Source organism: Pimephales promelas, chromosome 17, assembly GCF_988280905.1.
Source record: "Pimephales promelas chromosome 17, fPimPro1.hap1.1, whole genome shotgun sequence".
Lineage (NCBI taxonomy): Eukaryota > Metazoa > Chordata > Actinopteri > Cypriniformes > Leuciscidae > Pimephales > Pimephales promelas.
In genome coordinates this window covers 16,924,096-16,945,379 of record NC_142785.1, presented here as the reverse complement: position 1 = coordinate 16,945,379, position 21,284 = coordinate 16,924,096, and the positions used below count along the sequence as shown (strand labels likewise).

General features: G+C 36.6%; 1 protein-coding gene across 1 annotated transcript; it reads right to left on the bottom strand.

Annotated features, from left to right (window-relative positions):
* Nucleotides 1–1,198: 1,198 nt before the first annotated feature.
* LOC120463926 (carbonic anhydrase 4) lies at nucleotides 1,199–15,565 on the bottom strand. Its single transcript, XM_089121984.1, has 9 exons — nucleotides 15,511–15,565; nucleotides 15,331–15,403; nucleotides 15,151–15,177; nucleotides 14,855–15,025; nucleotides 11,121–11,272; nucleotides 10,940–11,041; nucleotides 10,768–10,840; nucleotides 8,542–8,708; nucleotides 1,199–1,999 (listed from the first exon to the last, which is right to left on the bottom strand). The coding sequence occupies exons 2-9, from the start codon at nucleotides 15,401–15,403 to the stop codon at nucleotides 1,808–1,810; spliced, it is 957 nt and encodes a 318-aa protein (XP_088978110.1). The 5' UTR covers nucleotides 15,511–15,565; the 3' UTR covers nucleotides 1,199–1,807.
* Between the last annotated feature and the right edge of the window lie 5,719 nt (nucleotides 15,566–21,284).

The following is a 21,284-nucleotide window of genomic DNA, read 5'->3' as shown; positions in this document are numbered from 1 at the left end:
CGTAAGCTAGCTTACGCAATACGAGAGAACCTCTCGTAAGAGAACGAATCGGTTACCTAACGTAACCTCGGTTCTCTCTAGATGAGGGAATGAGTATTGCGTTCCCGGCCGTGCTTGCGCCACCAGCGTTTCGCTTCATGCTGACAGAATCGACGAACGAGCCTGGGAGAGCTACCTTTATACACTGTAGCCACGCCCCTTTTGGCGGGCTGTGACGCAGTGAGCGAGCGCCGTCCGCTCATTGGCCGCGGACTCAGCGCCGCTCTCCCATAGGTTCGTGCATTCTCTCTGAGCGAACCAATGAGCCGCTAGCTAGCCCGCTCATGGTCTGCCTCAGAAGAGACTGCGTTGACAATGATTACAAAATTATGGAATAATTTTTTGGCTTCAACTTCTCAGCAAAGATGAATCTTTCCCGTAGCGTAAGCTAGCTTACGCAATACTCGTTCCCTCATCTAGAGAGAACCGAGGTTACGTTAGGTAACCGATTCGGTTTTTATGAAAACATTTCAGGATTTTTCTCCACATAATGGACTTCAATGGGCACCAAACGGTTCAAAGTCCAAAAACAGTTTCATTGCAAACTGTTCAAAGGGCTTTAAACGATTCCAGGCGACGAATAAGGGTCTTATCAAGCGAAACAATCGCTCATTAAAAAAAAAAAAAAAAAAAAAAAACAAAGTTTAAGTTGAATAAGGATCTTATCTAGGACCCTTCGAGTCATGACTCGAAAAAAGATTTGTTCATTTTGGTGAACGAGTTTGAACAGGAGAGTCACGAACGCTCATCACAGAACGGCGAGCATTAGTGCTCATAAAACTTCAACTTTTTAATTTAAATCGTTTTGCTAGATAAGACCATTATTCAAAGTCTGGTGTCGTCTAAAGCCCTTTGAAGCTGCACTGAAACGGTCATTTGGACCTTGAACAGTTCCCATTGAAGTCCATTATGGAGAAAATCCTGGAATGTTTTCATCAAAAACCTTAATTTCTTTTCGACTGAAGAAAGAAAGACATGGACATCTTGGATGACATGGGGGTGAGTAAATTATCAGCAAAAGTTTTTTTTAAAAGTGAACTACTTCAACTACTTCAACTTGAACTACTTCAAAAATAGTTTCACTTCTGAAGCGCTACATATGTCTCAGCAACAAGGGGGTTTCGTTGTAACTAAGTAAAGTAATTAAAATCACCAAATCTCACTTGCTATAATTTATTAATTCACAGAAATGTAATCTTATGCACTTCTTTATGTCTGTGTCTGATTCAAAGTGGAAAAAATGCTTGAACCTCACAACAAGCCTAACTGACTAAAATAACTAACATTTTTATCCTTCCAGTCAAATTTTGCCCTGCAAATAACAGCTGTCAATCCTGGCAAATTACCAGGAACAAGTGGGATAATCCATGGATTCAATAAAGATCGAATAATCGAAAAAAAGGCTACTCATCATGAATAAATACAACAAATACAAATAGCGAATTGTTTACACCCATAGCCTACTTTTTCTAAAAACCCTTTAAAAATAGCAGGACAGTAATAAAATGCAGTTAGGGTTACGTTATTAAATACATTATCAATGTTAAATTAAGAGTCAACAACAGATCCTTTACTGCACTATATGCACTATAAAAATAAAATGGGTAGAATTACAAACAGTCAAGTTTCATAAAGATAAGAAGTGACAAACTTAAAATATTACAGAAAACATCAACCATTATCAAACATAAAGCTGACACGATGTACAATAGAAATCAATTAAACTAAACAAGCTCATATTGGTATGCAGAAAAACACAACTGTATTTTTACAGCCAACACAAACATGACAAGAGAAGAACTGTGATGATAGATATAGTGGATGTGGCCGCAGATAAAGGTGCTGTGGAGCGCTGTGACATCACAACTCTGCCATTCAAGGGCTGAACTCCTCTGAAGTTGTTGGTCGTTAGAACTGGAACGCTTGATTTGAAAAAGGTAGTTGTGCTGAAGCGGTTGATCTGTTTGGAGGAATAAATTCAACTGAGTGACTTTTAGGTTTCTATGGAAGCCCGTTTCCGCCACAGTTGAGTAAAAAAATATAATTCTTTAAGTCATAATAATGAGAAACTTTCTCATTATTATGACTTAGTTTCTCATTATATTGAGAAAGTTTCTCATAATAATGACTTTTATCTCATTATAATGAGAAACTTTCTCGTAATAATGAGAAACTTTCTCGTAATAATGACTTACCATCTCATAATAATGACTTAATATCTCATAATAACAAGAAACTTTCTCGTAATAATGAGAAACTTTCTCATAATAATGACTTAATATCTCATAATAACGATAAACTTTCTCGTAATAATGACTTAACATCTCATTATAATGACTTAACATCTCATAATAATGAGAAACTTTCTCGTAATAATGACTTAAAGGGTAACTAAACACCAAAACAACTTTTTTTAGTTAATGATCTGTAAGAATGGAGCTTCATAAATGCTGTTCATTGATTCGAGTACATATTTTGACAACTGAGTATAAAGTGTTTTGATTTTCAAATATATGGTGTAAAAACGTCTGAGTGCTGCCCTCTTCAGGTTAAACGGAAAGCTCCTGCAGTAGGGGTACTTTCTGACGTAGGGAACTCTCAGACGCCAACCTGTCACGCCCTTGGTGCGAGCTCACCACGCCCTTGGCAGCCCCTGGTATAAAAGCATCTGGTTCCGTCAAAACTACTGTAGCGAGTCAGGAGTTGGATTTATGAGTATTGAAAACGATCAGGATAGCATATATTAGCATCTAGTTAGCATAGCATTTATATAGTTATTTAGATTAAATTATTTTTGAAAACGATCAGGATAGAGTATTGTTGCATCTATTTAGCATAGCATTATATAGATAATTTAGATTATTTTGTGTAGCTAGTAGCATAGTACAGGATAGCTTCAAGTCAGCATAGATTTATCAGTGTTTAGTACATCACGATCAGGATAGTAACGGAATAGAGGTGGACATGGGCTTCTCCACACGCAGTGCCAAACACTGCTCCTCCTGCATGGACTCCTCCACCGCAGCGGCGTCTTGATGTGAGTGATCATGGATATTTTAATCACAATTTATGGTTAGGATAAAGTTAATCCTCTGGGGTCGACAAACGAGCCGGTGCATTTTGCTGGATTTTTTCACATAGCGGCAGAATATCAATATGAATATATGCCCACAGAGCGTGAGTTATTGAGATCAACTCGACAATAAAACTCATCAGATGCCAGTCGCGAATCGCGATGCGGGAGTTAAGACCGCAGTTTGAGCCAGCGGCTCGAATGGATTTGGCCCTGTGTCTACATACAATTCACCCTCATCCACTTCAGGCGAAGGTGAAGGTGAGGGAGAAAAGTCCTCGACTTCAAATGGCCGCTCTGTTGCAAAGGCAGCTACTTGCGTCACTCCAGTCTCTTTCTATTTTAGAGTCTGACAGCAGCTGTCACTCACGTCGGGTCTCAGGTGCACGCCGCCTGGCCCCGCTGGGGTCTGCCCATTTTTTCAGCATTTTTCAAATATTGCTAGTGGGTGGAGTCAGGCTCTGACCAGGGGTTTAGTTACCCTTTAACATCTCACACTTCTGCGCATGCGCAGAGCAGCGGAGCAGAAGGGAGTGGCACGCTAGCGACATCCGCTGGTCAAAGCCGTGTAAATGCATCACAGAAACGCATCACACAAACATGGCACGCTCTGCTAAACAGTTGTTTTCATTAAAGTCAGTGTGGTCTACGGAGTGCAATCTGTAGGCTAGTATTAAATAACATAAATAAATGAAAATTGTCCATGCACGAAAAAGTGAAAGTGGAATGCAGAAGCAGGACGGTAACCATGGTAAAGAAGGACGCCTGCTTAAGCACACCGATGGAAATTGTGTTACAAAACTATCTGATTAAAGTCGGAATATTACATATTACAACATCTGCATAAAATATATGGATATATGTGTTACTATAACACATATTTTTTGTAGCGTCTTGGATATTTGATGTGCCAGGAGGAATATTTCAATGAAATCACCTTTAAGATGTTTATGTCTTGAGACATTTGCGCATAAGTGGGCAGTGAAATGGGGGGAAACGCAAGTAGTCCAGGCAAAATAGCCCATTTTGGAGCCAAAAATAGAACTAATTGTAAAATAATTTTTTTCAGCATAGATCATTTCTATGAGGTGTCCAGAACAACACACTAAAAGTCTTAAGAAATCCTAGTTGAGGAAATATGTTTAATTCGCATCAATCCGAGATGTGTGCCAGTAAGGCCAGACAACAATACACTCCAATGGGGCTATGTTTTTCCTTTACTCCTATCAAAATAAAACTTTATACAATGAAAGTATCCATGAAAAGTAACAAATTTTGTATTACAAGTTTCTTTGAAAATGAATTGTATTATGCAAATGAGCTATACACTAATCGAATATGCCCAAAATACACCCAAATAGGCTTAATTTTTTCCTTTACTCCTACCACAATAAAACTTTACACAATGAAAGTCTACAAGAAAAGTAAAACATTTTGTATTAGAAGTTTCTTTGAAAATGAATTTGAATATGCAAATGAGCAATTTACTAATCGAATATGCCCAAAATACACCCTAATGGGCTTATTTTTTTTCCTTTACTCCTATAAAACTCACAATTAAACCTCACTGAACAATGACAGTGAAAGTATACATGAAAAGTAACCTTTTTGTTTTACAAGTTATCTTGTAAAACAAAAATGTATGTAGTTAGCAGAGCCGGACCGTATCAGAGTACATTTACTTTAGTACAGTACTTAAGTACAATTTTGAGGGATCTGTACTTTACTTGAGGATCATTTTTGGGGAGTACTCTTGAATTTACTCAAGTACAATTGAGAGGGAAATATTGTACTATTTACTCCACTACATTTCTATCCATAACAGTGAGCACCCATTACTACTTCTAAAAAAAATAAGAAAAATCTCGGAAACCCTCAATTTGTTGTTTCCCTCTCAAACGTGATTGGATTGTGCAAGCGCCTAGCCTGGGTTTCCCCATGCTGTCTTGCCACAGCGTGATTTTATTCATGCTGCTAGGCAGCCTGGACACCATGAACCAAATTTTATCTCTATGGATCCATCTTGGCAGTGGACGCGAAGTTACCTTTTGATACAGTCTTTGTGTATACATACATACTGTAAAACTTAAAATAATAGCCCGGGCTCTTATTTTCCCAAATCATCGAACTGCACCGGCTTGTATTTGAGACAGGCGTCTATATGAAACCGGCCTTTATATTATATATATATTATTATTATTATATATATTATTATATATATATATATATATATATATATATATATATATATATATATATATATATATATATATATATATATTTAGTGTTGAGATGTGGTTCAATGAGTCTATAATCTCTTAAAATCTCCAAATGCTCCACCTGAAACTGCGGTCTTCCAACCTTTTACTATCGTGTCAATTGATTTGATTATTGCGCGAGGTAGAGAGAGCAAGACAGCGCTCGTGTTGTTTGAAGACGTGAGAGTGCGCGAGCGTGTCCGGTGAGCTCTCTCTGCTCCTTATGTGTCCTATCAAGTGCAGCAGTTTCTATTCTACATCACTCACCGATGAAAATAGTCTTTGGCGGGACAAAAATTTGCTTTGGCAGACACCAAAAAGCGGACGATCGGATGGTTTTAGAAGATTAACAACCCGAAACTAAAAAACAGACCTGGCCTCTATTTGAGACCGGCTTTTATTTACCCAAACCTGCAGCCACACCAGGCGTGTAAAAGAGACAGACTATTTAGGACTCGCTATTATTTGAAGTTTTACTTTAAATCTCCTAAATCTCTGACCCATCGTCTTTTTCCTCGTCTTAATTTTCTGCCGTTCTAAATACGTCATCTGGTATCATTGACCCGATTGGCTATGAGCTACGTACAGACGCATTTGATAGACATTCGTAGCACCCAATAATACGGCTCCGGGCATTCATAAACCACCTCTCAAACACGAGAAAATGAACATGTGGTTTCTAGACAATGTTTCATTCTCAATGAGACGTGGTCCGATATCAGCAATTACCTTCAGCTTTCCGCCAAAGTCAACTCCATGGTCAGATTTAGATAAGAGACCAAACCATGGACGAAACAATGGATGGAGACGCAGCCGGCCCATCCAGGGAATATGCCGACCCGTGGACCCACCTATATTCTAAATAGTGACTGAAAAGTGACCCCGAACTCATCTCCAGTGGAACCTCAAACTCTCCCTCCAACGTCAACATCTGCAAAGTTCCATAGTCTTCGGTTCTTTTAACAAATGATGGTGTGGAAAGGTGGAAGTGAATGAATGGACCCAAAAGACGGGGGGTGGCATGTTTTGGATGGGGGAGTTTTGCCAATAATGACCGATCAGCCTGCGGCACCACCAGAAATACTAGATGTAGTCCACTGTAGTTGCAAGAAAGACTGTGGCACAAAGAGAAGAACATGCAAAAAACATGGACTCCCTTGCACTGCCATTTGCAGAGAATGTCGTGGTACTAGCTGCATGCACAAACTCACAGTTGCCTTATCTATCAGATGAATATGAGGGGAAGAACTAAGCAAAGAACAAACCAGGAACTGATTTGCCAGAACCAAGAGCCACAGAGAAGGGGTCGAGGATAAAATAAAATAATAGAAAACATAAAATAAAAAACACCCAACCCTCCCCTGAGGCTTGTGTACCTCTGTGACCCTGAAGACTATACCGGCGGGGGTTATACCCCTGGCAGGTACTACCAAGCCAGGCAGTTTTCAGGTTAGAGGCCAGTCTAAAAGCAGCATTGCTATCACCCTTTGGCAGTGATTGGATGAAGATTGGGCCGATTTGTCATACATATGAAGGGTGTTTCTGCCTATGCAAATTATGACATATTCAATAAGTGTAGAGCTCATGTGCATATTCAAATTAATTTCAAAAGAAACTTGTAATACAAAAAAAGTTACTTTTCCTGTATACTTTTACTTTGTAAAGTTTTATTGTGGTAGGAATAAAGGGAAAAAAATTAAGCCTATTTGGGTGTATTTTGGGCATATTCGATTAGTAAATTGCTTATTTGCATAATAAAATTCATTTTCAAAAGAAACTTCTAATACAAAATGTTTTACTTTTCTTGTAGACTTTCATTGTGTAAAGTTTTATTGTGGTAGGAGTAAAGGAAAAAATTAAGCCTATTTGGGTGTATTTTGGGCATATTCGATTAGTAAATTGCTTATTTGCATAATAAAATTCATTTTCAAAAGAAACTTCTAATACAAAATGTTTTACTTTTCTTGTAGACTTTCATTGTGTAAAGTTTTATTGTGGTAGGAGTAAAGGAAAAAATTAAGCCTATTTGGGTGTATTTTGGGCATATTCGATTAGTGTATAGCTCATTTGCATAATAAAATTCATTTTCAAAGAAACTTGTAATACAAAATTTGTTACTTTTCATGGATACTTTCATTGTATAAAGTTTTATTTTGATAGGAGTAAAGGAAAAAAATAGCCCCATTGGAGTGTATTGTTGTTCGGCACATCTCGGATTGATGCGAATTAAACATATTTCCTCAACTAGGATTTCTTAGGACTTTTAGTATGTTGTTCTGGACACCTCATAGAAATGATCTATGCTGAAAAAAATTCTTTTACAATTAGTCTGTCGTAAAACGCTACTTTGCCTGGACTAAAGGTCTTGAGACGTGTTTCTAAATGCTAAACTCCTTTTAATACCCGTTTGGAAAGGTGTGCTGTCTCATCATTCCTCCATATTTGAAATCCATTGATCACCCTTATGTGTTGCTGCTTACTCACAATGAATAATGAATATTACAAATAAATTAAAGGCTATCTAGTATAAAAGCTATCTCATATACTGATAATTTATTAATGTAATTCACTGCGGAATGTGTCATGTTTAATATGATGTATTTACATGGCTTTGACCAGCGGATGTCGCTAGCGTGCCACTCCCTTCTGCTCCGAGCATGCGTAGAAGTGCGAAATGTTAAGTCATTATTACGAGAAAGTTTCTCATTATTACGAGAAAGTTTCTCATTATTATGATATGTTAAGTCATTATTACGAGAAAGTTTCTCATTATTATGAGACGTTAAGTCATTATTACGAGAAAGTTCCCATTATTATGAGATGTTAAGTCATTATTATGAGATATTAAGTCATTATTATGAGATGTTAAGTCATTATTATGAGATGTTAAGTCATTATTACGACAAAGTTTCTCATTATTATGAGATGTTAAGTCATTATTACGAGAAGGTTTCTCATTATTATGAGAAACTTTCTCAATATAATGAGAAACTAAGTCATAATTATGAGAAAGTTTCTCATTATTATGACTTACAGAATTATATTTTTTACTCAACTGTGGCGGAAACGGGCTTCCATAGGGTTTTAACTCGGAATATGAAGAATGCTGCATCCAGTTATAGACGAATATGATGTTTCATGAATTACTACTGTAGAGTGGCCTTAACTTACCAAGTCCTGACTGACTTTGATGGAATCTTTGAACACAGTCCAAATCACAACTTCATTGCAGTTGGGTGTGGTAAGAGAGCCTTGGTACCGGTAATATTTACTCCTGTCCACCCCTTCAAGCAGACTGTCCATTGTGATTTGATTCATGATGTCCGATGTTGTTTGACCTAAATACACACAAAAATGTCAAGAGGGTGTAAAAAAAACTACTTGACTGTCTTCAGTTTTGTGCTAATTTGTTGTTAAATCATATCGGTTAAGATAAATTAACACAATTTACTTCATAAAGACTCTTCATACTGATAAAAAGATTCTGTTACGTGCTTGATGTTAGAGGTTTAATTGCATGACATTTAGGCTAATTGCATGTGCAATAAACAGAAACAACCGATTAAAATAGAATAGAGCTGGTCAATTTATCTGAAATAACGCAGTGTTAACAAGAGGAAATAAAAAAAAGTAATGATTCCTGGTACGTATAACCCATAAACCCCAAACCTAACTAGAAATTGTAGAAACAAAAACGAAATCTTCACAGTATTTGACGCTTTACATGAGCTACGATAATTAAAACCAAAAATACAAAAAGTGGCAATCACTCTTAAAGGAGTAGTTCACTTTTAAAAAAGAAAATTGCTGATATTTTACCAATCAGCTAATATCACCGTCAACAGCTTTCCTGTGAGTGGGCGTGGTTTCAGCGCAGCCAGCTGACACGCCCCCAGCGTTTGAGAGCAGAGAATCTGCTCATTTTTTTCATGATTTTGATAGCTTATTTTATGTACTTCCCGGCTTTTTTTATCATTCAAATTTGGCTGGGTGGCTAATAACACATTTTTCTGTGGTATGACAGACTCAGAACACATACTTAATTTTGACTTTACAGGGACTTTAACTCACTTTTTTTCAGTTCAGTGAACTTAAAATTTTAAGGCAACCAGGTTACTTACTTTTTTAAGTTAAACCATCAATATTTTTTTACAGTGCATGTCATCCAAGATGTCCATGTCTTTCTTTCTTCAGTCGAAAAGAAATGAAGGTTTTTGATGAAAACATTCCAGGATTTTTCTCCATATAATGGACTTCAATGAGAACCAAATGGTTCAAGGTCCAAACGAGAGTTTCAGTGCAGCTTCAAAGGGCTTTAGACGACACCAGACGTCTTATGTAGTGAAACGATCAGTCACTTAAAAAAAAAAAAAAGTTTAAGTTTTGTAAGCACAAATGCTCGCCTTTTTCTGTTCTGTGATGAGCTTTCGTGACTCTCCTGTTCAAAGTCTTTTTTCGAGTCATGACTCGAGGGGTCCTAGATAAGACCCTTAATCATCGTCTGGTGTCGTTTAAAGCCCTTTGAAGCTGCACTGAAACTCTCATTTGGACCTTGAACCGTTTGATTCCCATTGAAGTCCATTATATGGAGAAAATCCTAGAATGTTTTCATCAAAAACCTTAATTTCTTTTCGACTGAAGAAAGAAAGACATGAACATCTTGGATGACATGGGGTGAGTAAATTATTCAAGTTTTTTTTTAAAGTGAACGACTCCTTTAACTAACAATTGAAGATATGACTGTAGATGATACTATATGATATGGCTGTAAGAACGCCAATCGACAGAATTAGAAAGGGTTACAAACCAGCAAAGTATAGAAGTAAACAAGTAGTAAATTCAGAATTAGGTCATTAACAAAACAAACATGATCAAGTGGCAAGACCACAAACACACCATGTTCGTAACTTCAGCTATAAGAACAAACACAAATTTGGGCTCTGATAATGTCTTATGTTGCATTTAACAAGACTTAATTACTAACGCTGAATCAGTGAAGACTGTCAAACTGAGATAGTATTTGCAATACATATCGTTAACCAAAGTAAAAATAGTTCGAAGTTCAAGATCACATGGCAAACATCGCTTTCACAGAAATGAGTGAGGCCTGACGCTGATAAGGCTCACTTCGCAAAAATGAAAAATTGGTCAACATTGTTGATCCAAAACCTTTATAACTTTCTTTTTTCTATGGAAAACAAAAGAAGCTATTTCTCTATGAATTGTGCCTGAATGCCATTGTTGTTTTGTACCCCAATGACACTCAATGTAAGGACAAAAATAGTTGAAACATTCTTCAAAATATCTTATGTTGCGTTTCAGTGGGGAACGACATGAAGGTGAGGAGTGACAAAAAGTTCATTTCTGGGTAAACTATCAAAAACAAATTATTCTTACCTGAAGTAGAGATCTGTTTCAAAAAGGATGTTAGGATATCCCAACTTTTTGTTTTGTTTTGTTCATTGGTTCCCTGTTGGTAAAATAAAAACACATACACATGAGCATACAACTAAGCCATGAATATAGCCAGGTTTGCACTTCACTCTGGACAAAACGTGGTCTTGCTCACCTCAATTAAGAAACCGAGAACAGCCAATCCTGTGCTGTCATCAGCAGCTAGAGCAGCTGCCAAACTCCCATTGTATTTTGAATGGACATTCACAATGTGCAGCTGAGAAACAGAATCATACCTACAGTATAAAGATAATGCATTTGGGATAATGCTATGTGGAAAATTAATAAATTCATACCTCCATTGGGTATTGTTTCCCATCCACAGTGTGTTCAGATCCAGGCGAAGAGCTGCCTTTTCCCCAGTGGAGATGGAATTGTTTAGTGTTGTACAGACCTGGAAGATCACCTCCTTGAACGCTCATTTTATCATCATCCACATAGACCACCACTGTGAAGACAATGGACGAATTGTCAGACAGTGACATTGTGCATCACTGATGCTTTATTTGCGCCCAATCCACTTTATTTTTCAGTAAAGAGCAGGCGCGGGCATTTGTAATTTTAATGTGTCTAAGGCTTCCAGTATCAATCGCTTCTGGCTATTTTTAACTGCTGCTTGATATCCCAAAAAATATATATATATACATAACATGACTTTATTCAACTATTCATTTTCTTCTGAGCTAAGTTCACGTAGTGTTACAGTGCAGCGCAGTGTCGGTCAATGGTGAACCTACATTCAGACGTACATCAACAAAGTTCTGTTCCGAAGATGAACCAGTCTTACGGGGGTTGGAACAACATGACGGTGAGTAATTATGACAGAATTTTCATTTTTGGGTGAACCAGCCCTTTAACTTTAGTTAGTGTGTAATGTTGCTGTTTAAGCATTAAACAATCTGCAAATTTAGACTCTAAGTTCAAGGCTTACCAGTTAACCAATCACAGCACATTTCCATTTCATGTTTTTGGAAGGAGGGGCTTCATCGAAAACATTGCGTTCAACCAGGGGAGAGAGGAGCTGTAATCATTTGAAATATGTAAAAAAAAAAAAATGTGTGTGTGTGTGTGTGTGTTTTTTTTTTTTAAACAACCAAGCATGAAAATATTCTAGTAGCCTACACCCTAAAAACAAAATCAAGACTTTGTAAAAACGCATAAAATAACACTTTTAAGTTGCCGCTATGTAGTCAGTGAGTCTTATGAACAAAAAGAGGAATCAAAAAACATTATCCTTCTGTTGTCTAACAGTTTCACCTAGATCAGTTTTGTATACTTTTAAAGAGGTTCTTGATGTGAAACTTCTCATGTTATCATTTCTTAAAGGTGCATTGCACAACATTTCGTGTTAAAAATACCAATTTTTTAACCCATAAATGCTTAAACAATTGCCTGATGGGCTGAATGAGCCCTTCTCTGATTACTGCGATTGCCTCTATAATCCTGTGCAGTAAAAATTAAATAAGAGGGATTCGGGACGAAATTTGAGACTGGGCGTGACATCATGCGTGTTCATGCTCACCTGGCTATGTCTGGCAGGTTTGTGTATTTGCCGCCATTCTCCGTGTCAGAGAAGATAACTCGAGCAACAAAACTTTCAACTTTCGACAAAAGTAAAAGATGGATTCAAAGAGACCGGCTTGTAGTTCATTTTAAACCCCAACGCAAACTCCACGTAAGACAAAGAAAATAAAGCTTTTGTCTAGTGTCAGGCGTCTAGTGTCAGACGAGAGTCAACATCGGGAAGGCTTTCAACAAATGGAGAGATCTCCGGTCTGCTCTAGGGCTCAAACAAGATCCTATCCAAAGTAATAACTCATATTGCTCATGAACATGTTTCCATAATGATACAATCAAGTGGATACAGTAAGCACATAAAACAGTTCAACATGGAGATAGATGGAAACAAAAACAAAAAAAAAAGTTTTCTACTACCCCCGTTTTCCACTTACACATAAGTGTGTAATTTACTCAAATGCCTTTTCTTTCATACTGTATATTTAAAATGACTTGCATATTTATAACTTTATTACCTCTGAAGACATTAAGGAATCGTGTTTCCACCACAGAATGAAAAATACAATTAATAATTGGTAATTGCGACTTTTTATCTCACAATTCTGACTTTTTTTCTCACAATATTCTGACTTTATTTCTCAGAATTGCGAGATATAAAGTCAGAATTGCGTGATAAAAAGTCGCAATTGTGTGTTATAAAGTCAGAATTGCGAGATATAAAGTCAGAATTGAGTGATATAAAGTCACAATTGCGTGTTCTAAAGTCAGAATTGCGAGATATGAAGTCAGAGTTGATTGATATAGTCACAATTGCGTGTTATAAAGTCAGTCTTTTTATATAAAAGACTATAACTATATAAAAGTTAGTCTTTTTTTCTCTTAGAATTGGCCTGATAACTCGCAAAGTGAGTTTATATCTCACAATTCTGAGAAAAGATGTCACAATTTCGAGATATAACCTCGCAATTATGTGTTTTAAAGTCAGAATTGCAAGATGTAAACTCGCAATTGTGAGAAAAAAGTCAGAATTGTGAGATAAAAAGTCCAAATCCTGTATTTTTTTTTTCTCACAGTTTCGACCTTATTTCTTATAATTGCAACTTTGTATCTCGCAATTGCACCTTTTTTTCCCTCACAATTCTGACTTCATATCTCGCAATTGTGAAATAAAAGGTCGCAATTGTTTTTTACATTTTTTTTTAATCAGCGGTGGATACAAGCTTCCATAATAATGACTGTAACAACATATTTGTCCAGGTAATGATCTTTTGGTTATAGACAGCTTGTGCTCGTGCAAGCATGCGTTTGGTCCATGAGCGTGCACACCTCTGGTTGCAGTTTCGCTTGTCACCTGACAAGATTTCAGCGTGAGAAAAAAAAAATCTTTTCTCACGCTGGAGTGTCAACCTGGTTGGTCAAATGCCTGGAAGATGAGTTTTTCTATATATTTATCTGTTGAACTACTCGTGATTGACTAGTAAAATTCTAGTTTTAGCCTAGTAAGATCACAAATTAGTTAAAATCTCCCGGAATCTAGAGCGAGATTGAGCTCCAAACCGAGATTGTGCTTGCTCATGCACAAGGCAGAGAGCGAAAGCGAGCAAGAGACTTTATGTGCGGGAACTCCACTCTCTCTTTCCCTCTCCCTAAATTTGCTAAATATACACTTTAAAAAAAATCCGTTAAATTTACGGGAAAACTCCGGCAGCTGTGGTTACCAGAGTTTTCCTGTTAAAAGTACGGTAGCAACATTTTAGGTTTTACAGACTTTGACCGTATTTAATTTTACAGCAATAAACCATATTTCATTATTTGATATAATGTTAATTTACTGACATTTTGAAGTATTAATATCTGTTTTGTTCAATTGTATACACCAACAGCCATCAATCACAGCAGTAATGAGAGTAAATTGATCAATCATTGCTCATCATTATCAGCTCTTCCACAAGCAAGTTCATACTACTATATTGAAGCTGCACAGTGTCATTCACACAAACATTAAACACCATCATGGTAACACGTTGAAATTTTAAAAATGAAATAAGAATTAATTTAACAACGTTAAATGTAACACAAAACCCTAATGAACATAACTGATAAGAAAAAAACTAAGAAAATTATGAATAAACAGTTAAAATAGCTACATTAAATGTGAAGTGTCACGCAGGGAATTGTGGGAAAGTCAATTTACATTTTTTCACTGTAAATTATACAATGACTTCTTTTTCACTTCCAAAAACTGTAAGAATTTAACAGTATTTTACAGTAAAACTACATTAAATGTATCATTATATGTATCACAGTTATTTACCATATTTAGTAAGGAAACTTTCTGTTAACCAATTAACAGTTTTTCACTGTAGCATTTTTACAGTCTTTTACTGTTAAAATCACAATAATTTTTTTACAGTGTATGCTATAGCAAATGTATTTTTAAAAGACGAACAAATCCTATAATAATACTTTTTTTAAAATAAAATCTAGGTTGTCAGTGCTCCTTGCTCCTTACCAGAGTCGCCTGAGTTAGTGATTGACATGAAGGTGGAGTTGTCATCAAAACCAGTGAAGCTGAATAAGGTCAGTTTAGGATTTCCCTGAACACTTTTAGTCTTGATATCAATGGGGGATTGCATGGATCCACTGCAGGAATGTGGAGCAATTTTGGGCCAGGTGGTAAAGTCTATTAGAAATTGGGGATAACAAAATCTACTTCAGAGTTTTAAACAAGTTTTAAATATAACATTTTCTAATAAGATTTATATAAAGTTTTATACAATGAAATATTTTATAATAAATTACACTTACTGCATGTTGGCTTGTGATAGCACCATGCTGTTTAGGTTTAAATGAAAGCATTAATAAATATATTCAATGAAATTGCAGAATTGCCATCAAAAAAAAGTTTGAAGCGCCTTAAATGAATATTTTAATAGGAGTTAGCCTTGTCCTTTAAGGAGTAAATAAAGTTGAACGTGGGTTACTCACCCACTGAAGAGTCCCCGCTGTGGACAGAGGGACACAGAAGAGCAGCAAGGAAAGTGACCAACAAGACAGCCATCTAAATCAAACAAGAAATCGTTACAAAGGAAATCAATACAGAATTTAACCTTAAGTTAATTGAATTTGGAATGAGAAAATAAATAAATCAAGAATTGGTAGTCTTACATCTTCTACTTGATTCTGTAGGCTACGTCTGCTGAAAATGAATAGCTTCTTCCCCTCCTTTCCCTCCTTAAATACTCTTTTCAGCTCACCTGTAGGCTAGGGGTGTTTCACTTTTATGGTTTCGTCCACACTTGGCGACATTCCGATCAAACGCATGACATCCCATTATCACTTATCTTTTACTTTTGAGCAAGCAAGCGCACTTGAGGTCGCGTACTTTCAGTATATCACTTCGGTCAGGTTCTCCAACCTTATGACGTGAGAATGTCATTTTACGATGTGATTTCGAATTTGTGCAAATGTGATAAAATATCCATTTAAATTCAAAATATCTGTAGCTGTTTAAAATAACGGATAAAATTCACTTCCATATTTTTTTTTTTGCAAAAATCTGATATTATACTACAGATATTTATTTGTTCTGGTCATCAGGATAAACAGCCTGACCACCTAATATATTATGTATATATTATACTACAGATATTTATTTGTTCTGGTCATCAGGAAGGATAAACAGCCTATAGCTACTTAATGGATGTCAATGGTGAAAGATGCTTCACGTGCATGATGCAGCAGATCTACGAAAACGTATGAATGAGATCATACGAATTCCTATGAATAATCCAATTTGCCCTAACGCACCTGAGGAGTATGTACAATTATACAATGACCCTTTTGTATGAGCTGTTTTAGATAGGTGCCAAAGAGTGCGGGCTATTCACATATAGTACAAAAGCTTTAATGGTAAAATAATGGTCCGTAGTAGTATGCAGGACGTAATAGGTAATGATTAACACCGAACTTAATACTTTTAACTAATAAGGAAGCAATATTAACTAAGAAGTAATAGGTAATTTAAAGGTAGTTCCTTGTTTTTTAAAGAAATATATCCTCATTGACTTGTGAACTAAGAAATAATAACCAATTAATTACTAATCACAAAAGTAACATGTCTGAAATATTAGATTAGTGCCTCACAGAACCTGTACAGTATGTCAAATATAAAATTAAATAACCTGGTTTATTTTTGAAAAACATGTTAACTCCTCACTCTTTACCTTGTCACACCGCAGGAACTACTAGTGATGTGGCCCATTATTTTAAAGTGAAAAACATGTTAACTACTCACTGATGAGCATGGTCAAAAAGCCAGATTTGGAGACTGAGAGGCAATAGGACAGAAAAGCTGTTAACACTTAACCTGCATTGAGTGGACATACTGGCTTGGACACAACCGCAGGGATGGTCCTCTAGGACGTTTTTAGAAGACAATACTATTCTTGCATGCCCAGTTGTGCATTTTTGCATAATGTAGGATTTTCTTTTATGATTTTGTGGAAATGTTTTTGACTGAAGAAAGAAAGACATGCTGGAGATCTTTGATGACATGGAGGTGAGTAAAAAATCAGCAAAAGTTTTTTTTTTTTTTTTTTTTAAGTGAACTACTCCTTTAAATATGGATCAGGTGTCGAGGAGAACAAATCGGAGCCTCCAACAAATTATCAACGAATCCGCACACCTTTAACACAAACAAGCACATACACATACATATCATACACAGTCAGGACAGAATGGAATCTGTGACTAAACATTCAAATGATTTAGTCAACAGTCACTAAAAATCTTTAGTACATCTCTTAGAAGTAAATGTCGATGTTTATGTTAGCGTCATCAGAATGATAAGTCATTAAGACATTGTTCACAAACAAGGTTGTCAAAAATGTTTAGGCATGTTGTCAATGCAACTGTGTACTTTGTCTTCCAAACTGTATCCCAAGTTTACATCAGGTAACACTGTCAGTCACAGTATTGAAAAGGCACAAGGCATCAATTCCAACAGTACCATTTACATTTTACTGTATGTGGGTTATTGATTGAAAGAGACTGGACAGGATTTTGTTTTTCACAGCTTTTACTAGTGCTACTTTATGAAAGAAAAATCAAAACAAAATAATTCACTGTAAGAATAAGACATGGGGCAAAAAGGAAAAAAAAATAATTAGAAAGAAACACAGGTCACACCCATAAGGCACAACTTTGCCCACAGCACTGTTCTAGTGCGGACGTTACAGTCTGTCAACCCACATATTGGATATCCACATATTCAACAATGAACAAATTAAATAACAAATCAGACAAGTGAACACATGGCAGGATCACGTGATAAACAGGGATCCACATGACAAGACAAACAACATGACAACCTGACTTTTGCGTAACACCACTTTCAAGTCAAGTGACGTGTTATCTATACGCATTTTGAGCTATCCGTGTGTATGCGTGTATGTCTACACCATTAAATGTCTGAGTGATTCCGCGTGTATGTCAACGCCGTGAAATGTCCGAGCGAAACGAAACAAAATCTACATCTGGGGAGCGATATTTTTTCCTAGGATGGTGGGGAAGACTCATAAATGTTATTAACCCCAGTGACGGGTATTTTTAAGGACAGGGTTGGGGTAGGTCATATATTTATATATACAGAAATGTGACGTTCAGTCAACGGCGTTCATAAACACGCTGTAAAGCGATTGTGCATGTTGATAGCATGCCAAAAATTGAAATACGAATTGGCGTGTCATACATACGCCATTTCATGAGATCAGTCTGAGACAAAGAAACATGACAATGACATGAAACAGAATTAGCCACAGACCCCTTGCCACCCTTCCAGATCTGGCTGTCGACAGCCTTAACAGCTTCTACACCAGGTTTCATAGAATGAATACAGACACCCCTTCAAAAGTTCACTGTAAACCCACAGACACTGTTTTCTCAGGTGACACCCACACAGGTTTGGAAAGCTCTGAGGAAGGTGAACCCCTAGAAGGCCGCTGGACCAGACAGCGTTCCTCCCAGAGTCTTGAAGGCCTGTGTAGAACAACTCACTGGTGTGTACGTAGTCATTTTCAACTTGTCTCTAAACCAAGTAGTACTCCCACATATTTTTAAATATTCCATTATTGTACCAGTTCCGAAAAAATCTAATTCATCTACCATGAATGACTTTAGGCCAGTGGCACTCACGTAAGTAGCCATGAAGTGCTTAGAAAAACTCAGTGGTGGAGGAAGTACTGAATCTCAGTACTTAAGTAAAAGTACAAATAACCAGATAAATATTTACTTTAGTAAAAGCAGAAGTAACACAATGACAACCATACTTAAGTAAAAAGTACCTGATTTTAAATGTACTTTAGGTATTAAAAGTAAAAGTACTTGCAAAAGTACTAACAATTGATTCTCTTAGTGACTATTTTCTAATGATTAATAAAACATTTAATTCTAACTCATTCAACCTAATACTCCTATAATGATGTTCAATAATGATGGAAAAAAATTGTTGTCACCATTTCTGAAACAAGCTTTCAATTAGGCAATATAAACCATGCTTATCCTTACTATATATTAATAACTATGTTTGGCAGTAAATGCGATTAATTTATGGTGTAATTCTGAACCTCTTGGCTTGCCATAATGTGCATAGTGTGTTTCCTATGCACGTAAAAACACATTTTTGCGTATAAATTGCACAATAAACACACTGCGTGCGAGACGCATTTAGTTGATGTATCTATGGCAACCAAACGTCACTGGTGAGACAAACGTGCAACGAACGGACGGTCAGATTACGTTTTTGGCAGGGGAAAAACTGATCAGAAAATGTAATGAAAATGTAACAGAAGTTGTAGAAATGTAGTGGAGTAGAAAGTAGAATAATTGCTGCAAAATGTAACGAAGTAAAAGTAAAAAGTATGCACTATTTATTCTACTTAAGTAAAGTAAAGATACGTGAAAAATGTACTTAAGTAAAGTAACAAAGTATTTGTACTTCGTTACATTCCACCACTGGAAAAACTGGTTCTCAGAGTACAAGAGTTTGATGAATGACATTTGTGTCTATGGTGAGATAAATGACCTATGCCTTAACGCAGACAAGACAAGAGCGGTAATTCTGGACTTCAGGAACCCTCCTGCCCCCATCACAGGGCCTGCGAAATATAGCTGTGCAATACAACTGTGCATCTTATTTATTTATTTAAAGGGTTAGTTCACCCAAAAATGAAAATTAAGGCATTAATTACCCATGCTGTACCAACCCCGTAAGACCTTTGTTCATCTTCGGAACACAAATGAAGATATTTTTTATTAAATTTGAGAGCTGTCTCACTACCACATTGGCTGCCTAAGGGGCTGGCTCTTGACGGCCCAGAAAGTCAATGAAGAAAATGTTTAAATATCCCAAGTGACTACCGTGGCTCAACTATATGTTTATCAAGCGACGAGAATACTTTTTGTGCGAAAAAACAACGACTTTATTCGACTATTCCTTTTCTTCCTTGTTGGCCTGAAACGAGACTTCCTTAGATTTCCACGACGCATGCGCGAGAACTGAACTGAAGTAGTTGAAGGAGATCGCAATTCTTGCGCATGCGTCGTGGAAATCTAAGGAAGTCTCGTTTCAGGCCAACAAGGAAGAAAAGGAATAGTCGAATAAAGTCGTTATTTTTGTTTTTTGTTTTTTCGCACAAAAAGTATTCTCGTCCCTTGATAAACTTATAGTTGAGCCACTGTAGTCACATGGGATATTTAAACATTTTCTTCATTGACTCTCTGGGCCGTCAAGAGCCAGTCTCTTAGGCAGCCAATGTGGTAGTGAGACAGCTCTCAAATTTAATCAAAAATATCTTCATTTGTGTTCCGAAGATGAACGAAGGTCTTACGGGGTTGGTACAGCATGGGGGTGAGTAATTAATGACTTAATTTTCATTTTTGGGTGAACCAACCCTTTAAATTATAACTGTGGCCTATAATATATTATATTAGACCAGGTTGTCTTCGGGGGCCTGGGCAATATTCAATTTGAAATATACTTTTGCAATTTACAAATGTAAATGTTTTTAATGGGTTTGTGCATTTTATTTAAAATGTATATGTTCTGTGTCTTTTTTAAACTTGACTTGAGTAACAACCGCACAATAGATGTTCCTAGTTGTGTAAACACAAATGGCAAATAAAGTTCTTGAATTTTGAATTGAAACATGACCAAGAAAAGACCAAATCAGGACAATAAGTATGCCCACCATTTTATAACAGGGTATGTGGCTGTGTTCAAAATCAACAACTCACCAAGTTCATCCCTGCAGGAAAATTTAGGACAGTTGGTCCAGGCTTGTTTATGCTGGTCCACTAGCTCTCCTTCCCTAAGCACAAATCAGCTGGTCCCAGCATGCAAAGCAAAACTTGTGCTGGTGACCAATGCTGGATTTTCCAGAAGGGATGAGAAATAGTACACTCCTGTTTTCACCTTGAGTGACTGCTTAACTCCAAATAGACCTAAGCAGTTCCTAAGATTTTTCTAACATCTTCTTGTTTGCATGCAATAAGAGCTGGCCACAAAGATTCATAGATTTTCCAAGGCATTAGATACATCATAGAGAACACTGTGAAGACCAGTCTTCAGGTGGAGAGTGTTACGACTGCTAGGGGTTGGCAATAACAGGAAAAAGAATAGGTCAAACTATCAGAGATATCAAAAAATATAATGCGATTATTTCCATAAGGGTTTTAGCGTCAGGGGCAGACAAGGCCAAAATAATAAACAAAAACAATCTTTTGTTAAACCTCTAAAATTCCTAAAACAAAAGAAAACAAAATAGAATTTAAACTTACCCATCTCCCTAAAACAAAACAATGTGAAAAATAAAAAATGGTGACCCCTGGCTCCCTTATTTTGGCCAAAATATTTACAGTACATAAATGTACAAGACCGTAGC

Coding starts and splice junctions, on each gene's coding strand:
- LOC120463926 (XM_089121984.1), bottom strand. CDS start 15,403: ATGGCTGTCTTGTTGGTCACTTTCCTTGCTGCTCTTCTGTGTCCCTCT. Junction 11,042..11,120: donor GGAAACAATACCCAATGGAG/GTATGAATTTAT, acceptor TCTGTTTCTCAG/CTGCACATTGTGAATGTCCA. Junction 2,000..8,541: donor TCAAAGTCAGTCAGGACTTG/GTAAGTTAAGGC, acceptor TCCTCCAAACAG/ATCAACCGCTTCAGCACAAC.